General features: G+C 43.4%; 1 protein-coding gene across 1 annotated transcript in view; it reads right to left on the bottom strand.

The window, feature by feature from the left end:
• Nucleotides 1–27481, bottom strand: part of grik2 (glutamate receptor, ionotropic, kainate 2) — a 280443-nt gene that overhangs the window by 211162 nt on the left and 41800 nt on the right. The window contains exon 4 of the mRNA XM_033980607.2: nt 3971–4152. Within this exon, the coding sequence (XP_033836498.2) occupies nt 3971–4152 (182 nt within the window). The remainder of the gene's footprint in view (nt 1–3970; nt 4153–27481) is intronic.

Raw genomic sequence — 27481 nt, 5'->3', positions numbered from 1 at the left:
CTGTGAAGGCCACACAAGTTTGTTAAGAGAGTGTTGGGGAGCAAACCACAAAATGAAGTCAAAGGAACACACCAGACATGTCAGAGAAAAAGTTGTGGTGAAGTTTAAAGATTTGGATCCCAAGCGTTGAACATCTCAAGCAGCACTATTCAATCCATCATCAAGAAATGGAAAGAATATGGCACAACTGCAAACCTACCCAGACATGGCCGTACACCAAAACTTACAGAACAAACAAGAAGAGCACTCATCAGAGATGCAGCCAGGAGGCCCAGGGTGACTCTGGAAGGGCTGCAGAGATCCATAGCTCAGGTGGAGGAATCTGTTCACAGGACAACTATTAGTCGTGGACTGCACAAATCTGGTCTTTATGGAAGAGTGGCAAGAGCAAAGCCATTGTTGAAAAGTCTTGTTTACAGTTCGCTAGAAGTTACTTGGAGGACACAGCAAACATGTGGCAGAAGGTGCTCTGGTCTGATGAGACCAAAATCAAACTCTAAAAGCAAAACGCTACATGTGGAGGAAAACTAACACTGCACATCACTCTGAACACACCATCCCCACAGTCAAACACGGTGGTGGCAGCATCATGCTGTGGGAGTGTTTTTTTTCACCCGGACAGGGAAGCTGGTCAGAATTGATGGGAAAATGGATGGAGCTAAATACAGGGCAATCTTGGAAGAAAACCTGTTGGAGTCTGCAAAAGACTTGAGACTGGGGTGGAGGTTCACCTTCCAGCAGGACAACGGTCCTAAACATAAAGCCAAAGTGACAATGGAATGGTTTAAACATAAACATATTCATTTGTTAGAATGGCCCGGTCAAGGTCCGGACCTAAATCCAATTGAGAATCTGTGGCAAGATCTGAAAACTGCAGGTCACAAATGGTCTCCATCAAATCTGACAGAGCTTTTGCTGGGAAGAATGGGCAAAAATGTCAGTCTGTAGGTGTACAAAGCTGGAGACATACCCCAAATAACTTGCAGCTGTAATTACAGCAAAAGGCGGTGGTTGTGACTTAACAAAATTTGAAAAAGTTCCAAGGGAATGAATACTGTTGCAAGCCACTCTATGTATTGCATAAGCAGCTCTCAAGGTCAAAATAAGTCTGCCGTGTACTGTTACAAGGGAGGAAGTGTCTAGGGTGAGGGAAGAAGGTGGATCTGTACACAGTATGAAACATCACAGTACAACAGTGCAGTCTCCTGGCTCCGCCCCTCTGTCCTCTGACTCCTCCCTCAGTGATGATGCCTGGGATTGTCTTGGCTCCGCCCCTCTGTCCTCTGACTCCTCCCTCAGTGATGATGCCTGGGACTGTCTTGGCTCCGCCCCTCTGTCCTCTGACTCCTCCCTCAGTGATGATGCCTGGGACTGTCTTGGCTCCGCCCCTCTGTCCTCTGACTCCTCCCTCAGTGATGATGCCTGGGACTGTCTTGGCTCCGCCCCTCTGTCCTCTGACTCCTCCCTCTGTGATGATACCTGAGACTCTCCTGGCTCTACCCCTCTACCTTCTGGTCTGTGGTCTTGTCTAGTCTCTGGTCTCCGGTCTAGTCCTGGTCTGGTCCCGGTGTAGTCCCGGTCTACTCCCAGTCTTATCCCGGTCTGGTCTCTGATCTGGTCTCTGATCTAGTCCTGTCCTAGTCCTTGTCTACTCCTGGGCTAGTCCTGGTTTAGTTCTGGTCTACTCCTGGTCTAGTCCTGGTTTAGTCTCCATTTAGTCTTTTGTCAAATCATTCACAGGGTCTTAAATATTTGTCCTCAGATGCGGAGCTTTAATAGACTCTTATTACAGACTCGTTTTAGTCCCACACAAAGAGAAAAAGTGGCTTAGAGGAGCTGAAGAAATACAGAACAACCGGAACAACCAGAAAAAAAAAACTAGAACAACGGGAACAACCTCAACAATTAGAACAACCAGAACAATCGGAATAACTAGAACAACCACAACAACTATAACAACCAGAATAACTATAACAACCGGAACAACCACAACAACTAGAATAACAGGAACAACCAGAACAACTAGAACAACCAAAGCAACCAGAATAAAAGAACAACCAGAACAATCATAACAACCGGAACAACCACAACAACTAGAATAACAGGAACAACTAGAACAACCAAAGCAACCAGAATAAAAGAACAACCAGAACAATCATAACAACCGGAACAACCACAACAAATTAGAATAACCAAAAAAAAATAGAACAACTACAACAACTAGAACAACTTGAACATCCAGAACAACTAGAACAAGCAGAACGACTAGAACAACCAGAACGACTAGAACAACCAGAACAACCACACCAAATGGAACAACCAGAACAACTACAATGAGAACAATTGGATTAACCAGAAGCTAGAACAACCACACCAACTAGAACAACCAGAACAACTAGAACAACCAAAACAACCACATCAACTAGAAAAACCGGAACAACCACAACAACCAGAACAAACAGATGAAGCAGAAGAACCACAACAACTAGACTAACGTCCTCCCTCTTACCTCTCTCTCTCCTCCTTCTGTCTTCTGTCTCTCCTTCCTCTCCTCCTCCTCTCCACAATCTCTCTTCCATCTCATCTCCCTCTCCTCCTTCTCTCCTCTCCCCCTCTCCTCTCCCTCTCTCTTCCCTCTCATTTCCATATCACCTCCCTCTCACCTCCCTCTCTCCTCCCTGTCTCCTCCCTCGTACTCACAGGCCCCACACTCACACCATCTTCGCCTTCTGGGGACTGCGGTGGTTCTCCTCTGACCTCACACGTTCATAAATCACGCTAATGTGCTAATCCCACTCCATGCTAAAGATATGTAGCGTGTTTGCGCTCTGGTAGTGGCGAGGGCCGACACTCAGGCCGACACTTGGGCCAACACTGGGGCTAATGGCGGCGCTGGCGTTGACAGCTCCTTGGGGCGAGGGGGAGCAGGTTGCCAGCGGCTCATCCTTGGATTCTTTTCTCTAAATAAACGTGGCATTTGTGCAGAGCCGTGACCACATCAGGCTAAATGAACTCCTCTGGGATTAGCGAGGAACGAGTGCAACGCAAACGAGGAACGAGTGAGCAAAGAACAAGTGAGCGACGCAAACGAGGCCGAGCGAGCAGACGAAGAAATATGACTTTAATGGAATGAATGGACTGGTCTTTGAAGTGACGGAGAGGCTTAATGAGACTTAATGAACAAAACAACTCACTGCTGCTACAGGCTCTAGACTACTATGTACTATGTTCAAGTACTACAATACTCAAGTACCACAGTACTCAAGTGCTACAGTACTGGACAGGCTACAGGCTCTGGGGTACAACCACAACTGTGTACTCAAATACTAGAGTATTGGACAAGGCACAGGCTCTGGGGTAGAGCCGAAACTACTCAAAACAACCAGAGTATACTGAAATACTAGAGTACTCAAATACTAGTAGCTGTTATTAAGTTAAGTGCTTATTGAAATCACATTCTAAAATCTGAAAACCATCAGTTCTAGTGACTCATGACAATCTCTCAAAGATAAAAACTTAATTTTGCCGAAGCTTCAACAGTTTTAAAACTGAAACTGACATTGTGTTTTCAATCAGTTCAGTTATTTACATGAAACATCAACACCAGAAGGTGGTGTCAGAAGAGCCCTTTACAACCATGTCCTAGTAGAAGTAGTAGTAGTAGTAGTATTTATTTATATTAGAGGGGGGCTCATGTAGGCCTTCTTGCCCCGGGCCCCCACAATTCTGTCAAAGGGAAGAAGTAGAAGTAGTACTAGTAGTAGTAGTAGTAGTAGTAGTAGTAGTAGTAGTAGTAGTAGTAGTAGTAGTAGTAGTAGTAGTATAAAAAAACATTTAAAAAAAATTAAAGAGTGCGTCCAATTTCAAACCACTGTAATGATCTGACAAATGCTCCTCCAAAATAAAACCAAAAATATACCAGATCAAAGTCGTGCTCTCACTCTGATCATAAACGCTCCTTCAAACTCACCTGTCGGAGAATCCCGGCCGCCATCTCGTGGCCGCAGTCGAAGATGATGTGGAACTCCTTCCCCCTCTTCATCTCCTTCAGCAGAGGTTTGGCGTCTTTGGTGTCGGCCGGGAGCTGACGAATCTTCAGACGAATGTTGTACCGCGAAGGGGCCTTGATGAGCTCCTGCAACCGGATCAGACCTGGACAAGAGGACACATCGTATGAGCACTAGGGACAAGAGAGGACACCGCATAAAAAGTGCTACCCCTGTAGTTTAGATCTGGACAAATATGTTCTGAGATGTCCCTCCTGTGTCAGATGCCCTCCCTGTGCATCAAACATGCTCCGAAATGTGAGTTTTGTTTTTGTTTGTCAGTTCCGATTTAATTTTTTCTCCTGAACTTGTTTAAACTCTGAACTTTGAACACAATCTCTCTCATCTCTCATTCACAGTTTGATATTTTTCCCCCCAGCAGACACAGCCCCAGGGACGAAACTGAACATAGATGGTACCCGAGCTAAGGACGAGGCCTCTCAGAGTTGTAAAAAAAGTCAGATTAGGTGTGGTATGATGTGTGGTAATAACGCCAAAGCGGTTGAGAACACTCGCCTCACATCAAGAAGGTTCTGGGTTCAATTCCTGAGTCAACCAAGCCTTTGTGTGTGGAGTTTGCATATTCTCCCTGCGTCTGGGTGTGTTTCCCCATCAAAACATACACAACAGGTCAAATCATATGGTCTCCTAGACGCTGCAGTGAAGTTTCATAGTGAAACTTTAAATCTGTTCTTTTCAGATGTTTATCCCTGCTCTAATCATTTCTTCTCTTTGAAGTTGTATTTGGAGATATTCATATTTGAGTAATCTCTATCGACTATTTTCAAGACGCTATTTTGTTGATCTACCCCCGTTTAACCTCCACTGTGACACGCCCACTGTGACACGCCCACTGTGACGTACGCACTTCCTCCTCCAGCGTCGAGTCATCATTTTGGTAGAAATAAAAAAAAAAAACTGTGCTGTTTTAGTGTGATGTGCAGCTATCCATAGGGGGCGCTGACAGCATGCGGCGCTTTGTTGTGATGATATTTACGGCGATGTCAGCTCCCATTGGGCACCACAGTTTTCTAACGCGGAACACAGCGGACTTGTGTCTTTTATTAAGTTCTTTTAGATGAATATTGTGATTTAAAATGTGTAAATTATAACAGAATGATCCACAAGTGTCAAAAATGAGAACCATTGAGACACAAGCACAGTGGCACTGATTTAATAAAATTTTGCCCTATTCCCACAAACCAGTCCAGTGACATTCTGTCGGTGGAGTGGGGCTGATCATAATGGGAGCTGGAGAAGAATGGCTTTCATTACAGAGCAGTGACAACACAGATAAATCCACAGCTTTTGTATTCGGCTCTAATTATCCCACGCCACCGGAGCCGCCGCCGCCGCCGCAGCAGTCTTTAGCTCAATTACTGACAAATCATATCATCCAATAGGAGTAGATTTCATTTCAGAGTGCTGGCGTGCCCTCGCGAGAGACAGACACATGTGAGCTGATTTAAATGAAATAAAAACACCACGATGGAAGAGGCCTCAGATTAGTCAGAGTATAAAGATGTACGACTGTATTAAAAGAACACAACTGCGTTTGGAGACAGAGGAGTCGCGCTCACAGAGACAACAGTGTTTGGAGACGGCGAAGACATTTCCAAACATGGTTTTGTGCTGGTGACAGTACGATGGTATGAAGGTCCTGGGTTTGCTTCACAGACTGTAAGACTTTTACTTAAGTAGATGTTTTCATGTGATACTTTTACTTGAGTAGATTTTTGCTCCAGTATCTGTATTTTTACTTGCTTAAGAGAGTTGAGTACTTCCATAGCTGTTAGTGATAGCGGCTCTGAAGTGAACAAGGTCCAAAACTTGTCTAAAAAGACAACAGTGATGATTAGACTCAGAGGAAATAGAAACTCATATTTTGTTAAAAGTCAGAAAAATGCCTCCTGAAAACTGTCTCTGCATTCTGGATGGAGTTTTCAGTTCTGGTTTAGTCCTGGTTTAGTCGTGGTTTAGTCCTGGTTTAGTGCAGTTCTTGTGGGTGGGTCTATCAGATGTACACACTAGGACTAAACAAGGACTACACCAGCACTAAACCAGGTCTAACCCAGAACTGTAACTGTAGAGAGTTGAAAGAATTTATCTGATATCAGGGGGTGGAGGTCCTAACAGCAGTGTGCGTGTGTGTGTGGGTGGGTGTGTGTGTGTGTGTGTGTGTGTGAGTGTGAGGGAGTGTGTTTACAAAGGAGCCATCCAGTACTTATACCCCGAGAAGTGTAATATGCATAGATGGTCCTATAAAGACTTAAACTAAATTACATACTGTCTGTACAAGGTTCTAAATGGATATACCGTTAGCTGTTTGCATGAAGGTAGAACATGTCACTAAAAAGATTCTTACAGTCACTGAAAAGACGTATTACAAATCCTCTTGTCAACCTGAAAATGAAGAGTCGTATCATGTAACCGAAGTAGCAGGTTCCAGTGTAGACATCTTAAAATAATATGTGTCACATTTTTACTGAAAAACAAGTTCACCTCAACTTCATCACAATCTTCAGTCACACAGTATTCAACACAAGGTTTAAGAGTAAAACAATAAAACAAAATCTCAACCCAGAACTAACCCAGGACTAAACCAGGACTGAACCAGGACCAAACAAAAACAGGGCCTAAGCATCACTGGTCTGAAATTGAGGAGAAGAATCGTTCACTGCTTCAGCCAATCACAAGTTTAATATTTGACGCCTGCCATAATGAGACATAATGATGTTTAAAGAGGGGGATTTAAAGAGGGGGATTTAAAGAAGGGGATTTACTTCAGTGTCCTCTTCACTTAGCCCTGTTGTGCTTGTGTCTCTATGGTTCTCATCTGTGACCCCTGTGGATCATTACGTTATAATTTACACATTTAAATCACAATATTCATCTAAGACCACTTAAGAAAAGAAACAAGTCTGCTTGACAACAAAGAGCCGCATGCTGTCGCCGCCCCCTATAGATATGGATACCTCCTCTCTGTCTCACTCTCTGTCTCTCTCCCTCCCTCTCCTCTCTTTTCTCCCTCTCTCCTCTCTCTCTCTCTCTCTCTCTCTCTCTCTGGCCTCTGTTTATTTTGTTCTTCGTCTAAACCGATCACTGTTACGTGCCCGCTCTTCTTCGTGGTTGATTCAGTCGCCCCTGTCCCCTAATGATGATGTCACCGCACTGAGCTGAGAGACGCCCGTGCACTCTATTTAACCACACACAGAGAGAGGGAGGGACAGAGGAGGAGAGAGGAGAGGGACAGAGGAGGAGAAGGACAGAGGAGGAGAGAGACAGGGGAGGAGAGAGGAGAGGGACAGAGGAGAGGAAGAGGAGAGGGACAGAGGAGAGGGACAGAGGAGGAGAGAGACAGAGAGGAAAGGGACAGAGGAGGAGAGGGACAGAGGAGGAGAAGGACAGAGGAGGAGAGAGACAGAGGAGGAGAGAGGAGAGGGACAGAGGAGGAGAGGGACAGAGGAGGAGAGAGACAGAGGAGGAGAGAGGAGAGGGACAGAGGAGGAGAGGGACGGAGGAGAGAACAAGAAGAGGGACAGATGAAGAGAGAGGAGAGAGGGTGAGGAGAGGGACAGAGGAGAGAAAGAGAAGAGGTACAGAGGAAGAGAGAGGAGAGAGGATGTGGAGAGGGACAGAGGAGAGAAAGAGGAGAGAGGTGAGGACAAGTACAGAGGAGAGAGTGGGATAGAGGGATGGAGAGAAAGAGAGGGAAGGAAGAGAGAAAGTGCAGGGAGAGAAAGAGGGTGTGATAGAGGGATGTGAGAGAAAAGAGGGAGAAACTGACAGAGAGAGAAGAGGAGAAAAGGAGAAAGAGGGAAAATAGAAGAGAATGAGGGACATAGATAGAGAGATGAGGAGAGAGAGGGAAAACAGAGAGGGTGAGGGGAGAAGAGAGAGGGGGGATGAGGGAAGAAGAGACAGAGAAGAGAAGGAGAGAGAGAGAAAGAAGAAAAGAAAGAGGGTGAGAGGCAGGAGAGGGAAAGAGAAAGGAGTAAAGATGGAGAGAAAGAGGGAGGTTGGGAGAGCGAGGGAGGGAGAGAGGGATAAAGGGTTGGATAGAGATGAGATAGCAAAAAAGAGAGAGACGGAGAGTAGGATGGAGGGATGAAGAGAGAGATGAGAAAGAGAGAAACAGAGAGAAGAGAAGAGAAGATGAGAGAGATATCTCCTTGGAGACAAGCTGCAGACCTTCCACTAGAGAAGTTGCAGAGTGCACCTTTAAATCTTAACGGTTTGATTCCTAAGATGAAACTCCTCGTTCTGCTTCTGGGCTCGTTCTCTGACAGTGAACTAATGAAACCAGCTTTGGAACGCAGCGCCGTCAGAGTGTGAAGAGACGAGGCCTAATGAACACGGCTCCCTCAGACGCTCCGAGCAGATGTTCTGAGGGCGGCACGCCATCACCGAACACGCCATCACCAAACACGCAAGGCACACCAACAAAACGAGACTCACTCCGCTGGTCACAGTATGTTTAAAGAAGCTCTGCCTGATTTTTACAAACTTAAAACCACAGACTGTGCAGTACATGAGTGAGTTCCAACCACGAGTATCATAGCAACCAAAGAGCCAATCTGGAACGAGGCTGTTGAAGGTAACGCTCCTTCCCACCCTGACCGCTGATTTAGCAGTGACCGGGCACTTAGCAACACTGTCAAACCTGTTGCTAACACTAGTGGTATCCTCAGGGAAAAAGGCACCTGATTTGTCTGTTGTTAATGTTCATATCTTGATTTACGGACGCAGTAGTGAAATAAAAAGTACATGTAGAGCGGGTTAATCACTTCCCGATTGTCGAACTATAAAACACTTTATAATTAGATGCAGATGAGAGTACACAGCGAACCTATTTTAAACTCAAGAGCTGCATATACAAAACATCTGTACTGGGGCAAGACCTGTTGTGCTTGTGTCTCTATAGTTCTCATCTCTGTGGATCATTATGTTATAATTTACACATTTTAAATCACAATGTTCATCAAAAACGACTTAATAAAAGAAACAAGTCCGCTGATGTTGGAAAACTGCAGTGTCCAATGGGAATGTGCTGACGTCGTAAACATCATTACAACAAAGCGCCGCATGCTGTTGGCGCCCCCTATGGACACCTGCACATCACACTAGAGCAGCACATTTGTTTTCATTTGTACCAAAATGATGAAGCGACGCTGGTGAATCCTACGAGTATCACCGATTAATAAAATAAAACTAGAGATTGAAGTGCTGACGTCACAGTGGGCGTGTCACAGTGGGCGTGTACCGGTGGAGGTTAAACGGGGGTAGATCGGCAAAATGGCGTCTTGAAAGTAGTCAACTGAAGATTCCTCAAACATGAATCACTCCAAATACAAGTTCAGAGGCTCAATGAGAAGAAACGACTAGAACATGGAGAAACATCTGAACAGAACAGATTGAAGAACAGGGTGGATTTAAGTTTTCTTCAGTATCAGGGCGAGCCTCTCTGACAGTGTCTTTGTACTGTGGCTGTTCAGACGTCGAGCTGTTTGAAATCTAATTAAATCCAACTCTGACAAACGAATGTAACGTCACAAGCTAAAACTATTTCAAATCAAAACACTTTCAAATAAAACTCCTCACTGAACATCCAAAAGAAATGACACATCGGACTCAGTTTTTTTAAGAATCTGTCTGAAGCTCTGCAGTATTCAGAAGCACAGAGACGTTCATTTAATTAATTTTATACACTTGAAACATAAAGTCAGAAGAGAAGAGAGCCCTGAGATGTGCCTGTTGACACATTTTATAGTGTCTCCCAATGTATGTGTGTGCCTGTGTGAGCATCTGTGTGTGTGTGTGAGTATGAGGAGGGTCCTTCTTCTGGTCTGCACGGCGTCCTCATGAGCTCCACGCTGGTCAAAACATCATGAATTCCCACACATTCCATAGGTCTGGTGGGCATGTGTCATTTACCTTAGCGTTAGTAAATCAAGATACCAGTTTGATGTAGCACTGCACAGCTAGAAAATACCTTACAATACTGAATACCCAAATTAAAATGGATTTTGTAATGTATTCTATTGCAACTAGCACACTAACGACACACTTCCTTGCACACTAAAACACTTTATAATTAGATGCACTGTCTCAGTTTACAACATGCCCATTTTTTTATTTCACTATTGTGTCTGTAAATCAAGATATGAACATTAACAACAGACAAATCAGGTCCTTTTTTCCCTGAGATCGCGTTGGTTAGTGTTAGCAACAGGTTTGATTGACAGGGTTGCTAAGCAGGAAGGGGGTGTTACCTTCAACAGCCTCACTCTAGATTGGCTCTTTGGTTGCTATGATACTCGTTGTCAGAATTCCAAATATGGAACTCAGCTCAAAATTAGCCGCTATAACTGCTCTGGCCTCGATGAGCTTCATTTGGAGAACTCACTTATGCCACTTCTTTACACAGTCCATGTATAAACCACAGTTCTTTAAATCATTCGTTGCTTCACTGTAAAACTCTTTTCCACTGAGATTGAGACACAGACAAAATGTTCCTGATTACACTGCTCGCCCTGTGCGATTCCCTTTAAAACACTCCGCAGAAACGCGGCTGTGGTTCGTAAATTCATCACACTGAACTCATTTCGTGGCAGGGGACAAAGTACGTCACTATATTTATATAGAAGCCGTGTTTTTAATTACATAAAGATAATATAAAGCTGCCTGCGTGAGCTCGTTTCTCCGTCTGATTTATATGTATGTGCAGACGGGACTTTTAATAACACTGATCAGTCCTGCTGCTTCTCTGGACCAGATTCAACCTTTTATTTATAGAGAGGGGCTGGTTTGGTGCGTTTAAGTCCACCGGAAAAATGGGAAAATTAATGGATGAAGAGTAAAGTAAGTCAATGTTTTATGGAGCACATATGCTTAGTCCTGGTTTAGTCTTAAGGGCTGGGTCTAAAGGTATTTTCAAGGTGATTTAAATCTGGTATAGACCTGGTATAATCCCTTTTTAGTGTTCAGTATCAAGGGGAGGTGCTTTGGACCTGGTTTAGTCCTGGTTTAGACCTGGGTTAGAACTGATTGAGTCCTGGTTTAGTCCTGGGTTAGTCCTCTTTCAGTATTCAGTAGCAATGGGAGGTGCTTTGGACCTGGTTTAGCCTTGGTTTAGTCCTTGGTTAGACCTGGATTAGTTCTGGCTTGACCTGCTTTGGTAATGAGCTAGACCTGGTTTAGTCTCAGTTTAGTCCTGGCTTAGATCTGATTTAGTCTCGGTTTAGTCATGGTTTAGTCCCGGTTTAGTCCTGGTTTAGTCCTGGTTTGGTCCTGTTCTTGTGGGTGTCTGTGTAATCCCACAGTCGTTCAGATCTGATCCATAGTAAAAGAAAAATATAAAACCTAGTCCTGGTTTAGTCCTGGTTTAGTCCTGGTTTAGTCCTGGTTTAGTCCTGGTTTAGTCCTGGTTTAGACCTGTTTTAGTTCTGTTCTACAGTGGTCGATACATATTTACATAGTTGCTCTTTTATATTGATTAACCCAGTTCATTTTTCCGGTTCTTCTGGATGTGGGTCCATCTAATCTCCCATCATTCCCATTCTTGTTCCTGGCCCATATTCCGGTCTTTATTTATAGCCGGAGAGCAGCGGCATGCGTGTCCTGAACAACTATTACAACGCTATCACCGCTGTAGCCATTTTAATCTTTTCCGGCGCCGCGTTGGGTGCGTTTAAGTGAACATAAATACTGGGACGATGCGTTCAGGGTCCCGTTAACCTTGACCCCTGGAGTCTGAAGCTGAGTGCGTCATGGGCCCATTGGCTGCAGTGTGGAGAGGGGGGCTTTAGGCAGCGGAGGAATGAGGTTAGTGGCGGAAAAGGCTTGTATGAAATAAGACTGAACCATTTTGGAGGTAGAGAGATACACTGCCTGTCCAAAAAAAAGTTGCCACCAAAAAAAAAGGTCAGACAGACTAACATTTGGTTGTTCCTCCTTTAGCTTTGATTACGTCACACATTCACTGTGGCATTGTTTTGATCAGCATCTGCAATGTCACAACATTTATTTCCATCCAGTGTTGCATTAATTTTTTTGAGTCTGATGCTGCACAAAGCTTCTCCAGCACATCCCAAAGATTCTCAATGGGGTTATGGTCTTTTTGCCAGTGTGAGCCAGAGGCATGACTCCTCTCGGCTCTGGCTTTTTAACATGTGCTATGGCTCCTCTCGGCTCTGGCTCTTTAAAGGAGGTGTGGCTCACTCGGTTCTGGCTCTTTATAGGAAGTGTGGCTCCTCTCGTGCAGCTCTGGCTCTTTAACAGAGCTGTGGCTCCCCTCATGCGGCTCCTCTCGTGCGGCTCTAGCTCTTTAACAGAGCTGTGGCTCCCCTCATGCGGCTCCTCTCGTGCGGCTCTAGCTCTTTAAAGGAGCTGTGGCTCCTCTCGTGCGGCTCTAGCTCTTTAAAGGAGCTGTGGCTCCTCTCGTGCAGCTCTGGCTCTTTAAAGGAGCTGTGGCTCCTCTCCTGCGGCTCTAGCTCTTTAAAGGAGCTGTGGCTCCTCTCGTGCAGCTCTGGCTCTTTAACAGGAGCAGACAGATGCAGAGCCACATTTAGCTCCAGATGAATATTTGATCAGGTTTAAGTGTTTATTGGGCCGTTTGACTCTCCCCAGTGTAAAAGACGTCAAACTGTGTCATAAATATCCTGCAGAGGAAGACTCCGGGTTTACCACCACAGAAATGTGAGCTCGTTTTAAAGCACTCTTTGGGGAGGAAGGGGAAAAAGAGGAAGAGGAGGAAGAGGAAGAAGAAGAAGAGGAAGAGGAAGTGAGTATCAAAACTGAACACATATGATATAAGCAGCTCTTGAAGTCAGAAAGAGTCCTCTGTGTACTGTCTGTGTCTAAATACAAAGCTTCTTCTTGTCCGAGAGTCAGGAAGTGCGTGACTTGCATGCTAATTGTTATTATCACTGTGACAGTTGTGAAAAGTGCTTATTAACTCATCATGGTGAATAATCATAAGGTCAGACAGGAGTAACTCTGGACGACTGCAAACTTTAAAATAGACTAGTTCTGATTTGTGTGTTTTTAACATGTAAAAACCAGGGACAGAAAAAATATAAATGAAAAAGGGAAATGTGCTGAAACTTGTGTAACTTGTGTAACTTGTGTCTTCCAACAGAAGCAGAGAGAAGCACAGTCTGAAACATATGTAACCTGTGTGCTCAAACTGAAGCACAGTCTGAAACATGTTTGTAGTGAGAAGTGTAAAGCTTTTATCACCAACGCTCTGAACAGAGACGATCAGCTGAAAACAAGAATTCAAAGAGAGAGAGAAGAGAGGGAGAAGAGAGGAGAGAAGGAGAAGAGAGGAGAGGAGAGAGGGAGAAGAGAGGAGAGAGGGAGAAGAGAGGAGATATGGAGAAGAGAGGAGAGAGGGAGAGGAGAAGAGAGGAGAGTGGGAGAGGAGAGGAGAGGAGAGGAGAGGAGAGAGGGAGAAGAGAGGAGAGGGAGAGAGGGAGAGGAGAGGAGAGAGGGAGAGGAGAGGAGAGGAGAGGAGAGAGGGAGAAGAGAGGAGAGAGGGAGAAGGAGGAGAAGAGAGGAGAGGAGAGAGGAAGAAGGAGGAGAAGAGAGGAGAGAGGGAGAAGAGAGGAGAGAGGGAGAAGAGAGGAGAGAGAGAAGAGAGGAGAGGAGAGGGGGAGAAGAGAGGAGAGAGAGAGAAGAGATGAGAGAGGGAGAAGACAAGAGAGGGAGAAGAGAGGAGAGAGGGAGAAGAGAGGGAGAAAAGAGAAAGAAGAGAGGGAAAAGAGAGAGAGGAGAATGAGAAGAGGGAGAAGCGAGGGAGAGGAGCGAGAGAAGATAGAAAGAAGAAAGGCAGAAGAGAGGAAAGGATGGAGGGAAAGAAGAGACCAACCAATCAAAGAGAGGGATAAGAGAGGAGAGAACGGACCAAAGTCACTAAAGACAGAGCGAGAGAGTGAAACAAAGGAAGAAAGGGATGGGAAGAAGAGAGGGAGAGAGAGGAGCGAAGAGGAAAGAGTGAGTCAAAGGAAGCGAGAGAGAGGAGTGAGAAGATGCCAACGGAAGAGAGGAATGAGAGAGTGATGAGAGAGGGAGTGAGAGAGGCTGAGGTTGGGCTTCATAAGTCTGCTCTCATTCTGGAGTAATGTTGATCTGTTTGATGCAGATATAAACATCTGATTGTTCTGTTCTGTCTATAATCATGAATTATTGTAAAATTCTGGGTGTTTCTTTAGTTTTATTGGCTCTGATATTCTCCATCTCCATCCTCCACCTCCAAATGGGGCTGTTTGGATTATTTCTGACAAAAGCATTTCAGATTTTCTATAATTGAATCAGAATCTAATAAAAAGTTTGGTCTGAATGAGTCGATACATTTGTCAAATAAACTACAAAATGTAAAACTGAAATCCTCCAAAGACGTTTCCATGTTTGAAAAAGCTCTTTTGCTTTCCGCTCAGGCTCTGATCCGACTCGTTCTTGTCTCATTACAGATGCAGAGGAGGTTCACTCTTGTAATCCATCATATTTGTCCCACAAACAAACAAAAGGGCATTTAGCTGCACCCAAATCGAACCAGAGACTCAACAATTGAAAAGCCATCGACTGGATCCTGGCACAGTGATGAATGAAGCCAAAGTCATGAAGCTAATTACAAACAGACTGTATGCTAGCTAATGTAGCACTTAGCCCCTTGCATCATCTGCTCCTACAACAACCAACTTCACATCCACTGTTAACATGCTTTGATCCTGGTTTAGTCCTGGTTTGGTCCGGGTTTAGTCCTGGTTTAGTCCTGGTTTAGTCCTGATGTAGTCCTGGTTCAGCCCTGGTTTAGTCCTGGTTTAGTCCTGCATTAGTCCTGGTTTAGTCCATATTTAGTTCCAGATTTGGTCCCAGTTCAGATTGGGCAACAGTAGCTCAATTGATCTGAAGGTTGACGGTACAAATCCAGTCAAATAAAGCTCATCGAGGCTAGCAGTTATAGCGGGTAATTTGGAGCTGAGTTCCTTATTTGGAATTCTGACTGTGAGTATCATAGCAACCAAAGGACCAATCTTGAGTGAGGCTGTTGAAGGTAACGCCCCTTTCCACCTCCACCGCTGGTTTAGGAGAGAGTGGGCACTTAGCAACGCTGTCAATCAAACCTGTTGCTAACGCTAACTGGAGCGACCTTGGGGAAAGAAGGCGCCTGATTTGTCTGTTATTAATGTTCATATCTTGATTTACAGACACAATAGTGAAATAAAAACCCCAGGATCATGTAGAGCGAGTTAATATGAACATTTAAGACCAAAATGATGAGTCTGACAGCAGCAGGTACAGAGAGAGGACACAGTTTTTACATAGAAAGTGGAGTCAATGGAGCCGTAAGTGCGCCCATGATCACTTCCTGTTTGGAGCTAGCAGGTTAGTTATGTCCATTTATATATACAGTCTGTGGATGGGAGTAGGGATGCACCAATCCAATAATACCTGATATCGGCTTCCAAATATCGGTTTAGTCGATATCCTGCTGGGACAGTCAAGTAATAAGAATATTTACTGTTCATATTTGGATTTTTTTTTAAAAGTTCTTCTGTCATTACTTGAGGAATAAATAACAACTGCGTATCACATTTGGATTAGTTTTGTTTTATTTAATTTTGGTTTCAAAGGGCCCACATCACACTATTCTCTGATCTGTTCTAATGTTGTTTCCTCACCACAAACAGACCTGGAGTTGTGTTCTGTTTGATTCACACATGTTTAACACAACAACTCTGCATATTTAGGCTGAGTTCTTCTCTCAAACTGAAAACACTCTGTTCCACCTTGTGATGTCATCATGTGGTAACACAGGAAGTGCTCCACTGTGTTTTTAAAGTCCATTCACCTTCACTAGAATCATTTGGATCATTTAGACCTGGAATTGGCAAGTCCCTACTGAACTAAAGGTACAAGGAGCAGTTAGCTTGAAAACTACCACTTGATGACATCACAAGGTGGAACAGAGCATTTTGAGCTTTAGAGATGTAGACAGACTAATAATAAAGTGTTACTCAAACATGTGTGGATGACACATGACATTTTAACAATGTAATAATAAACTTACTCAAAGTCGTATTTTGTGCATTTGAGGCATTTGAGTGCTCAGAAAAAAATCAGTTTCACCTACCCCCTATCCCCATCCAATCTTACTTACAATTATTTTAAAAGACCTGACTCTGGGTCCTGTTTCAAAAGGTCACAATCTTTATTTTTCAATAATAAAAACAAGTGAATGAACGTCTGCTGTTTGTCCCGGTGAAACAGGAGCGTTGTGCAGTGTTTGAACAGGGAGTCAGTGATTCTGCTTCTGTTCTTACGCTGCTCCAGATCAATATTGTGTTTTACAGTGAAATTAAATAAATATTTAATAGTAAAACACAAAAACGAGTCGTCTTCTTGTTGCTTCGTTCGCCTGTTCGCTGGGCTGAGAGCTCGGTCCCAGAGGCCATGTTATTCAATGATGATGGACACAACCAGAGCTCCCCCCAAGAAACATGACCCCATTCAGTGTAAAACAGTCGAACATATCCCACAATCCCCGGCGTCGCACGGAGTATAATAGAAGAGTATAAGCACTGCAAAAGATATAATCCGACCTCATTTGAGACATATTTGTTTATTTGGTAAGAAATGAGCAAACAGTACACATACAGACGTGTAGTTTAAATGTGTTGAGCCCTATAGACTGTATATATACGTGGACATAGCTAACCCGCTAGCTGCCGCGTTCCAAACAGGAAGTGAGCATGGGCGCGCTTCCGGCTCCATCGACTCTGGCTCCAATTCACTTTCTATTGGCAAACTGTGCCCCCTCTCTCTGTAACTGCTGCTGTCAGACTTGTCATTTTAGTCTTAAATGTTTGTATTAATTCAATTCATTTTTTATTTTTGTAACGCCCAAAATCACAACAACAGTTGTCTCGAAGGGCGTTCATGTTTTGGTTGATGGAGGAAACTGGAGTACCCGGAGGAAACCCATCCAGAAACGGGGAGAAACATGCAAAACTCCACACAGAAAGGCCTGGGCGACCCGGGGATCCAACCAAACCTTCTTGCTGTGAGGCATGAGGGTTGCCACTCAGCCACCGTGCTGCCTACACACAAGAACCCTCTACATGATCCTGGGGTTTTTATTTCACTATCGTGTCTGTAAATCAAGATATGAACATTAACAACAGACAAATCAGGCACCTTCTGTCAACGAAGTCACCCTTGGTAGCATTAGCAACAGGTTTGAGTCACACTATCACACTCACATAGTCCACTTCTTCCTACAGTTTAAAGTCTGACCTCATTGTCTTATTTGTTTATTTGGTCTGGGCATGACTAGACTAGAGCCCAGATTTGGAAACAGGTCCCCAGGTGATGCAATGCAGTGGTAAGGCTACATATTGTCACAGACTGAATAAAGGAGTGAGTGTCTCTGGGTGAAATCTGTCAGGAGCAATGGACCCATCTCCAGATCCTGAGCTAGTCTTGGTCAGGATCACCTCAGCTGGAGGATATGACCTTTTGTGCATTTTCTGGGTTGATGGAGGGAAAAATCACCCAGACACAGGCTGAACATGCAAACTCCACAAGGAAAAGCCTAGGGAGTCAAACCAGGAAGCTTCTTGATGTAAGGCGTGAGTGCTAGTCAATTAACCTCTGTGCCAACAGGTGGTGGAAACACAGCCTGTATAAAGAAATGGACTAAGTGAGAGTCACCACAGCGTTCAGTCAAATGAAGCTCATCGAGGCTCGAGCAGTTATGGGGGGGAATGTGGAGCCGAGTTCCATTATTAGAAATGTGACCGCGAGTATCATAGCAACCAAAGAGCCAATCCAGAGCGAGACTCTTGAAGGTTCTGTCCGCCCACACCGCTGGTTTAGCAGGGAATGGGTGCTTAGCATGAACAGCACATATTTGTTTGTCCTCCCTCCGTGCTATGAGGGAGGTTTATGTGGACTTTTAGAGGCGTCACTTATTTTCATTAAAAAATGTCAAATTTATGGTATAGAATTGTTACCTTTTTAGTGTGATAATAACCTTTATATTTTTCTAGTCATTGTCCCTGTGTTTTAACTCACAAAAGATTGATGTAAAGTGAATTACGCACAATTTTGCATTTACATTGGGGTCTAATTGTAAATATATGTTTTTTCACTGTTGTGATTGGCTGATTACTTTCATGGAGGTGGTCCCTTAACTTATATAAGGGGAGAGGAAGGGGCTGTCCTCAGACCTGAAGAAGATCAGAGCGACCAAAACACTGTGAATAAAAGTGAACCAACAGTTTTCTTAACCTTTCAGATCAAGTGAGCACTTAGCAACAACATCAATCAAACCTGTCGCTAATGCTAGCGGGAACAACCTCGCAAATCTGTCTGTTATTAATGTTCATATCTTGATTTACAGACACAAAAGTGAAATAAAAACCCCAGGATCATGTAAGAGTGAGTCTGACAGCAGCAGTTACAGAGAGAGAGGACACAGTTTTTACACAGAAAGTGAATTGGAGCCAGAGTCGATGGAACAGGAAGTGCGCCCATGATCACTTCCTGTTTGGAATGCTGTGGCTAACGGATTAGCTTTGTTCATTCCTCCTTCGTGCCGTGTCTCCTGTACGAAGAGGCACGATCAGAGGAACTGTGAAATACACGCGAGTCACTATTAATGAATTAAACAAGAGAGAAATGTGAGAAAATGTTAGTGCCTGTGTGAGAAAAGAGTATAAAGTCTGTGGTGAGGGGTTTTACAGCCTTAAAAAACATATAATAATAGTAAAAAATAAAGCTGACTACTTAGCAGATTTCACCTATTGCGGAATAATTTTAGAACGTAAGTCCCGCGATAAACCAGAGACCACTGTATTTTTTATTAAACTTATAAAACAAGGTCTGAATCAGGACAAACATGAGGCTGAACCAGGACTTAACCCAAACCAATTATACAAATTACAATGGGATTATAGCCATAGTGAAAAACTGCCAAAAAACCAATGTGCAATGCAAACATTTAAGCTAGCCACATTTATCCTCATAGTTTAACTCCCCATCGAAACTCATGGTCTGAAAGTGTCTCTACTGTAGCATTTCTTATTGTGGGATGTTGTTTAGTGTCATTGTTGCTGTGCCGTTCGACCTGCTGCAGAAACTGTCTACGGCACAAACATCTGAGACTTCACACAGAGAGGAGGCTGGAGCTCCAGGAGGATGAGGGGAGCTTGAGCGCGGCCCTACCCGTGATTGACACTCCGAGGCTGGGTACAGAGCCGCAGTGATGGGGGTGTGGTGGCTGTTGTTTACCGCGAGCTGCAGAGTGAGTGTCGTGTGTGGGAGCCATAGGGGACCGAGCTGCAGAGGTGAAAATATTATTTATAGATGTGAGGTGAGACTGAGGTCCTTTTCAAAGTAAAAGTCAGAATACATGCACAAGATTCATTCATTTGTGTTCTCTTTAGGGCGTACACTGATTGCCCTGTAACTAGAGGGTTTTCAGTTCCAATTCAGTTCTATATCTATCTACTTGAATGCACTGTACCTGATTTCTGTCTAAACAATTGGAAAACAGAAATATTCCAGAAATATTCCTTTTTTGTGATCAAATGTTTTATTCAAGTATTGATCTCATCTGCAGCTCTACAGGTTACAGTCGAATTTCACATACATTTACATCCCCCTTTTCAAAAAAATATTATTATTATTATTATTATTATTATTATTATTATTATTATTATTATTATTATTATTAATAATAATAATAATAATAATAATAATAATAATAATAATAATAATAATAATAATAATAATAATACACAATAAAGACAAAAATAAATACATAAAAATACAGACATATAAAGAAGCATATAGAAATAATATAATGTAATAATAATAACAGAATAATAAGAATAAGAAAATACAACAACTAGAAACTGGAGACAACAGCTGTTTACAGTTCTGGTGTAGTTAGCTCCTCCCTTCAGACAGATATAAGGCAGTGTCCAGCAGTAATCTGACCAGAACTGAAGAAGTGGCTTCACTCCTACAACTTTTTGACAGATTTTAATTTATTTATTTTGTTTTTTTTGTTTGTTTGTTTTTGTTTTGCTATTTTAAACACTACACAAATAAAATGAATACTTCACCAGAGGACACTTCTAAGTTTAGAAAGAGACATGTTTGTGTCTCAGTGCTAATGCTGATGCTAATTTTGAGGCCACCATGTTCCAAACAGGAAGTGATCATGGACGTGCTTCCTGCTCCATCGATTCTGGCTCCAATTCACTTTCTGTGTAAAAACTGTGTCCTCTCTCTGTTCCTGCTGCTGTCAGACTCATTATTTTGGTCTTAAATGTTTGTATTAACCCTCTACATGATCCTGGGGTTTTTATTTCACTATTGTGTCTGTAAATCAAGATATGAACATTAATAACAGACAAATCAGGTCCCTTTTTCCTCAAGGTCGCTTCCACTAGCGGTAGCTTCAGGTTTGATTGACAGCGGTGCTAAGCGCCCGCCCGCTGCTACACCAGTGGTGTGGTGTGTTACCTTCAACAGCCTCGCTCCTAATTGGCTCTTTGGTTGCTATGATACTCGCGGTTGAAATTCCAAATATGGAATTCACCGCTATAAGTGCTAGCTTCAATGAGCTTCATATGGAGCCGAACGCTGTGGGTGACATCACAGTCACTTAGTCCACTTCTTTACACAGTTTGTGGGCATAATACATTTTCAAACAGCACAAACTGAAGTATTCTACATATGTAAATAATTTTGTTTTCAGGCTTTAATTAATTTGAATTTTAATAGGTTATTTATTTTATGTCTTGACTGTTAGCTTTGAGACACAGTGAGCTAGCTACTGCTAGTGCTACTGCACACAGAGCGTAATAAATCCCAAATAATATACTAGATATCTCTTAAACATATTCTAATGGGGAAAAAAACTTTGTGAAACCTTAATGTGACAGAATAAATTATTTTAAAAACACATGTTCTACTTTTGAACCATAATCTTTCCCTGTTCCTTCCCTTATCATTATCAGCCCCAACAGTCCCACACACCCCCGTCCACCGTGTGGCGGCCCTTTAGCTGGGGCCGTACAGTACACCAGATTACACGTCTTATTCACAATTGCATGCTTTTAAACTGCAGCCACCATTACTGTCTGAATGAATCACCCGCTCCGGCACATATGGCTCTATAAGGCCGAACAGCCAAGCCACCTGTGTTTGAAAGTCCTCCCCAACAGCCTAATCAAAGCCGTATCAGCAGGAGCAGGCTCGTATATGGATGCAACGCTCGTAACACACACACGACCGCCATCTTGCTCGCGCCATTAGAAAACTGAGGCGTCAGGGTGGAACATTAAGGGTATTGATCGACCTGTTTGCTCCACGCACAGAGCCGAGGGAGCGCAGGGGGAGGCTGAGTTCTAGCGTCTTATATGTGACATTGGCCTAAAAGCAGACATGGCTCAAAACAGCAGGTGGGACCGGACACAAGGGGAGCATAGGAGGAATAATGTAAGAAACTCACTCACAAGGAAACAGGAAACACAAGAGGAGCTAAGGCAGCGTTGGTGCAGGGAAGAAAAGACTCTGCTGTGTCTGTGCTGTGAATGTTCACGCTATTCCATCCAGGGAGCGCTATTTAAGGGTCGTGCCATTTTACAGCTGTTTGAATGTCCAGGGAGTGAAACAGTAGTGCACTTAAAATTTCTCACAATGCATGTTGAAAGGTAGTGTCCAACAATGGTCACTAGACTGGTCAATATAAACGACAATGAATTGCGAGAGTCGGAAAAACAACAGCAGACACAGACCTGTCTTTAACTGGACTGAATGAAGTAGATAGAAGCCCTGGTTTATTACACTGTTGATCCTGATTATCAATAAATATATGTTAAATAAATTGTTAATGTTACTTTAATCCCTCAATCATCCAGGTAGGATCCATAGAAAGATTCTGTCTGGACAAAAGTTCTAGAGTGAAGACGTTTGGCTGGTCACTTCTTCAGTTCTGGTCAGATTACTGCTGGACACTGCCTTATATCTGTCTGAAGGGAGGAGCTAACTACACTGACCCTAACACACCTGTTTTTTTACAGTTTGTTGGCTAAGTATGAACTGTGCATAATCGTTCAGGTTCTCACGCCTATTAGCAGACTGGCTAACACTATGGTAAATGGTCAAATTTTTATATAGTGCTTTTCCACGTTCAAGGGGTTTACATCAAAGAACCACTCACCCATTCACACGTACATTCATACATCCGTGTATGCAGACACGGATGTAGAGGTGGGTTTAGTGTCTTGCCCAAGGACACAACCATAGCATTCATCTGTGGGAGCTGGAATAATTCATGTCGAGAGTAGTATTTGAACCGCCAAACTTTGGATCAGCGTGTTACAACCCAGCTCGTGTGGGGACAGGGAAGTAACAAAAGAAACCAAGATGGAAAATGGTAAATTAAGAAGTATTTTAATGAACAGGGATGTTAAGGGTAAACTAAACAGAAGGGGTCTAAAAATATTGAAACAAATGGTACCTTGCAAGGTTTAAACAAAAACAACAGGTAAAGTTAAATAAAACACAAACACTCTTCCAACTGAGCCACTGTCACCCAACTATTGTTTCCTTGAGAATGGAGTTATAGGTGGGGGATAGATGATGTCTGAGACCCCCTTCCTGTTCAATGAAGGATTGTCTTTCATAACAAAAACTGCCTCTTTAACTCTCGTCTCAAAACATTTAATTTCTTTGGCTCAGATCTGTACCTCACTGTGTTCAAAGGAGTGGTTACTGTCTTTGAGATGTAGATGCACAGCAGGTTGTGGTCCTGAGCTGCTCTTGTGAGGCTGTTGGAGAAACTAAACGGTCACGTCATAAGAGAATGCATCAATATAAACTTTACTCTTTCTTTCAGACTGTGGCTTTGAAAACATCACCGCCGCTTCAGACACACCCACTACACTGCAGTTGTTTTAGATCAATATTGCAAATTAAAATGACTAAAATACGGACAAAGTGATCCATGGGTCTCATAGATTACAGCCATATACCAGACAAAAACAAAATGTCTTCTTCATACTTAATCAAGAATATGGGAGACGTATGGCAGTCGCGCTGCCTCAGTCTGCCCTAGGGCAACTGTAGCGGCTGCAGCTGGGCCATCAGAGTGACAGGACGGAATAAATGTAACACTTTAGAAAGTTTTAGGGTGTGTTCACAAAACACAGCTCGGTGCCATTAAAAGTACCACTGAGTATTTTTAGCCTCATTATGATTAGATTATATATGGCACTGCTCGTAATTACCAATTAGAAAGTTAAATTGTGTTGTGTGCGGTTCTTTTTAAATAGAAACTGGATTAAAAAACAAAGAAAAGCATTTATGAAGCGAGAGATTTGATCAGCTCTGGCTCAGTAGTTACATAGCGGCTTATACTTGTACATTTGGCATTCGAAAACATAAAGAAAGTTTACTTACATCTTTTCAGGCCAAGGTTTAGTTTGTTTTCATCCCTGACAGTTTGGACTGCTCTCTAGTGCCCCAGAGTGTCTGGTCAGCTGATTTAAAAAGGTTTCAGCGGTGTGTTCCTACCGGTGGAGACAGGATGACAGCGCCATCTGCAGTCCGACTTCTTCAGGACAGTATTCCAGGTGTGTGAGAGTAAAAAGGCCCCCTTGTCCTGGTTTAAATTCCTGTGGGCACGTTTCTGTATTTTAATGCCTCCTTAATTTAGTGATGTTTGTTGTCTTCTGTCCCAATGATGTTTGCTCCGTCCCAGTCCATAATGTGGTTTTCTCTTTTACAAAGGTCAGAAATAAATGGCCGATTTGAGTTTGAAACATAGGGGGCCTTTTTACTCTCACACACCAGTCAAATGTACATAAATATTGGATTGCGGTGTGACTCTGAAGTGCTGTATGTTTGTACATTTCATCGACAAAAGCCATAATGACGATGAAACGTTCTGCACCGACAAATTTCAGAAACACTTTGGACTTAAGTGTTTCTCTGCATGGAAAGGCGCCTCTGTGGACACCACTGGAGCAGAGGCACGAGAACAACACATTTAAAGAGATCATGGAGGAAGAGGAATATAATATACGAAGGTTTGAACTTTGAGTGTTTAAACAAAAGAGAAATGTGAGAAAATGTTAATGCCTGTCTAAGAAAAGTGTATAAAGTGTGTGGTGAGGGGTTTTACAGCTGCAAAACATATAGAATAATTGTTAAAAATAAGATTTTGCCTATTGTGGGTTATTTTCAGAACGTAACCCTCACAATAAACGAGGGACCACTATATACAGTCTATGGGTGGGTTATTTAATGTATAAAAAGGGCAGAATTTGAAAAAGTTACACACTGCATTTATTTTATGACGTGTTTTTTTTTTGTTTTTTTTTCTGAAGGTCTTCATCAGAGGCTGTCTCACCTTCACATAAACCTTTCTCCTTATTTACTGTAAAGTGCTGGATCCATAGTCTTGTCCCTGGGCCTAAATATAATTGCCCTCGTCCGGTGTGCTCCGATTGGGTTTCTGTGCTGCGCTCGGCTAGATTACGTCCTCCATGTGCGAGGGTCACCGTGGAAACAGCCAATGGAGTCACCTCATTTCCGACTGCAGACAGAAAATCAAGCCCCCATTAACCCTTTAGTGAACCGGCCTGTCCCTTTAAAACAGAGGTGAGGGATCAGAGACGTCAATCTGGAACTAGAGCTGGAATCCCCCCACAGGGACACGGAAGCATCGATTACAGATAGCACAACGAAGATTAGCAATATCGTCCAATTAGCTTCATTAGATCTTCATGTTTTTTTAATAATTATAATAGTTTTTGCATTTTGTGATTAACTATTGGTAAAATGGTAAACAAGCAACATTTTTATACAGCGCTTTCCCACCTTCAAGGCTCAAAGTGCTCAATACTACTTTAAATCATAGACTGTATATATCAATGGACACAGCTAGCCTGCTAACCACCGTGTTCCAAACAGGAAGTGATCATGGGCGCGCTTCCTGCTCCATCAACTCTGGCTTCAATTCACTTTCTATGTAAAAACTGTGTCCCCTCTCTCTGTGACTGCTGCTGTCAGACTCATCATTTTGGTCTTAAATGTTCATATTAACACACTCTACATGATCCTGGGGTTTTTATTTCACTACTTTCTCCATGATTCAAGATACAGTTGTTCCTTGATATATCGTGGTTCACCTTTTGCGGTCTCGCTGTTTCGTGGATTTCTTTAGTGCAATTCTACATGCTTTTTTACAGCGTCTGAACATGCATTGTGTTCTGCGTCCTGATTGGCTAAGGGACTGTAGACCATTGTCCATCAGTCTCCTCCGTGCCGTGTCTCTTGTACAGTACAGAATGTGTTCAGACAAATTTACATAAATATTGGATCGACACTACAGCGGAGCGGCACCAGGACGAAGAGGCACAGTCAGAGGAACTGTGAAATACACATGAGCCACTATTAATTAATTAAACAAGAGAGAAATGTGAGAAAATGTTAATGTCTGTCTGAGAAATGTGTATAAAGTGTGTGGTGAGGGGTTTTACAGCTGCAAAACATATAGAATAATTGTAAAAATAAAGCTGACTACTTTGCGACATTCAGCAGACTGTTCGCGCCACCTTGGCCTTGATGCAGGGCTAACTGTATTTTCAGTGTTAATAGATCTGCACTATGTAACATTTCTAGTTGAGGATCTGTTATTGCATTGCCTGGAATGTCCCAACGTATGGCATTAAATGTATCTATCTCCTTTGGGTACAAGCCTGAGTTACAGGTCAGATCTTGTATTGACCCCGCTTTCTTTGGCAATACAGATATGTGCAGTCAAATAAAAATGTGATACTTGAGTGTAATGCCATACTGTGGAACATTCCAAGCAAAGCAATAACATCTCCATGGAGACAAGCCAGAAAAGTGACATAGCTTTTCTTTAGTTGGCCAAGAATTTTATTTAGTCGACTACAGCCCAGTGTATTGATCATGGGAGAGCACAAGATTTCAATAATAAAGTGCAAGTTACATGTCAGATCTGCGGTGAGGCGACCCCATCCGCAGTTAGAATTTATTACAGTTTTTGGCAATATAAAGTTAACAAAATCAAGTTTGGTTTGAGAGCAAAGTTGATCATTAAGTTTAAGGTCATACTGTGGAACATTCTAGCAAAGAAAAAATGACATCTCCATGAAAACAAGCCAGAAAGGTTCCATAGTTCAGCTTTAAATGTCTTGTCTAAATCACCTGCTTCTTTCACTCCTCCAGTCTGTCCTGTAGCACTGATCTGTGAGCGCTACCTCATTGTCACCCATGTCCCCAGTGGAGGAGGAGGGGGGGGGGGGGTCCCGGCTCACTCTGTCTCCCCGACATACGGCTCCCGTCCTGGGCCTGATGGTGCGTTCACTGCCCCTCTGACCTGGTCCCACCTAACAGCATCCAGACTTCCTCAAGTAACAAGGACCTTGTGTCTGCTGTCGGCTCGCACAAGCACCCTCTGTATGAATTAAACATCTGCTACAAACGCAACAGTACTCCAGACAAAGACTCTACATTTCCAACAGCCGGGAACCACATGAAACTTTAATCTGTGTAACTTTCTGCTCAGCGAAAGACGAGGAAAAGAAGGATCCACAATGACTCTGGGCATGTGTTGGACTTGTTGGCAGCATTGGGTTCGCCTCACCTTTGTCTCGTTAAAGTAAAGGTTACGACTCGGCTATGCGCTCAAAGTGATGCAAATTTAATGCTATTTTGACAATCCAGCTCCTGTACAGTGGGAGCACGAGATCTATATCTGCTACTACAGCCTCGTTTGCACAGGTTTGGTTTGGAGCGGATCACTATGGGCTCCAAGTGTCTCCACTGTTTAAAGTGAACCACCCCGTGTGAGGGTCTGACCCAGTTTTCCCTTTTGATTACACTGGACTTTACCATAAAATATCCAAAAGGTAAATTTACAAATGTTGAAGCTGGTCATTTCTCTCAGAGACTGGACCCAAAACCTCACTGAATACAACAGAATCTGCATTCATCTATGTTCTTCCTCTTATCCGGGGTCAGATCACGGGGGCAGCTGGCAGGCATCCCCCAGACTTCCCTCACCTCAGACATGTCCACCAGCTCCTCCGATGGGACCTCAAGGCGTTCCCAGACCAGCCGAGAGACACAGTCCCTCCAGTGTGTCCTGGGTCTTCCTCGGGGCCTCCTCCCAGTGGGACATGCCTAGAACACCACCCCAGGGAGGCGTCCAGGAGGCATCCTGAACAGATGCCCGAGCCACCTCAGCTACTCCGCTCAACATGGAGGAGCAGTGGCTCTACTCCGAGCTACTCTCATGTGACTGAGCTCCTCATCCTACTTCTATGGGAGCGCCCAGCCACCATACAGAGGAAACCCATTTTGACCACTTATATCTGCCG

The sequence above is a fragment of the Periophthalmus magnuspinnatus genome, chromosome 16 (genome assembly GCF_009829125.3).
Source record: "Periophthalmus magnuspinnatus isolate fPerMag1 chromosome 16, fPerMag1.2.pri, whole genome shotgun sequence".
NCBI classification, from domain to species: Eukaryota; Metazoa; Chordata; class Actinopteri; order Gobiiformes; family Gobiidae; genus Periophthalmus; species Periophthalmus magnuspinnatus.
The sequence above is the reverse complement of the archived record's forward strand: the minus strand, read 5'-3'. Positions and strand labels throughout refer to the sequence as shown.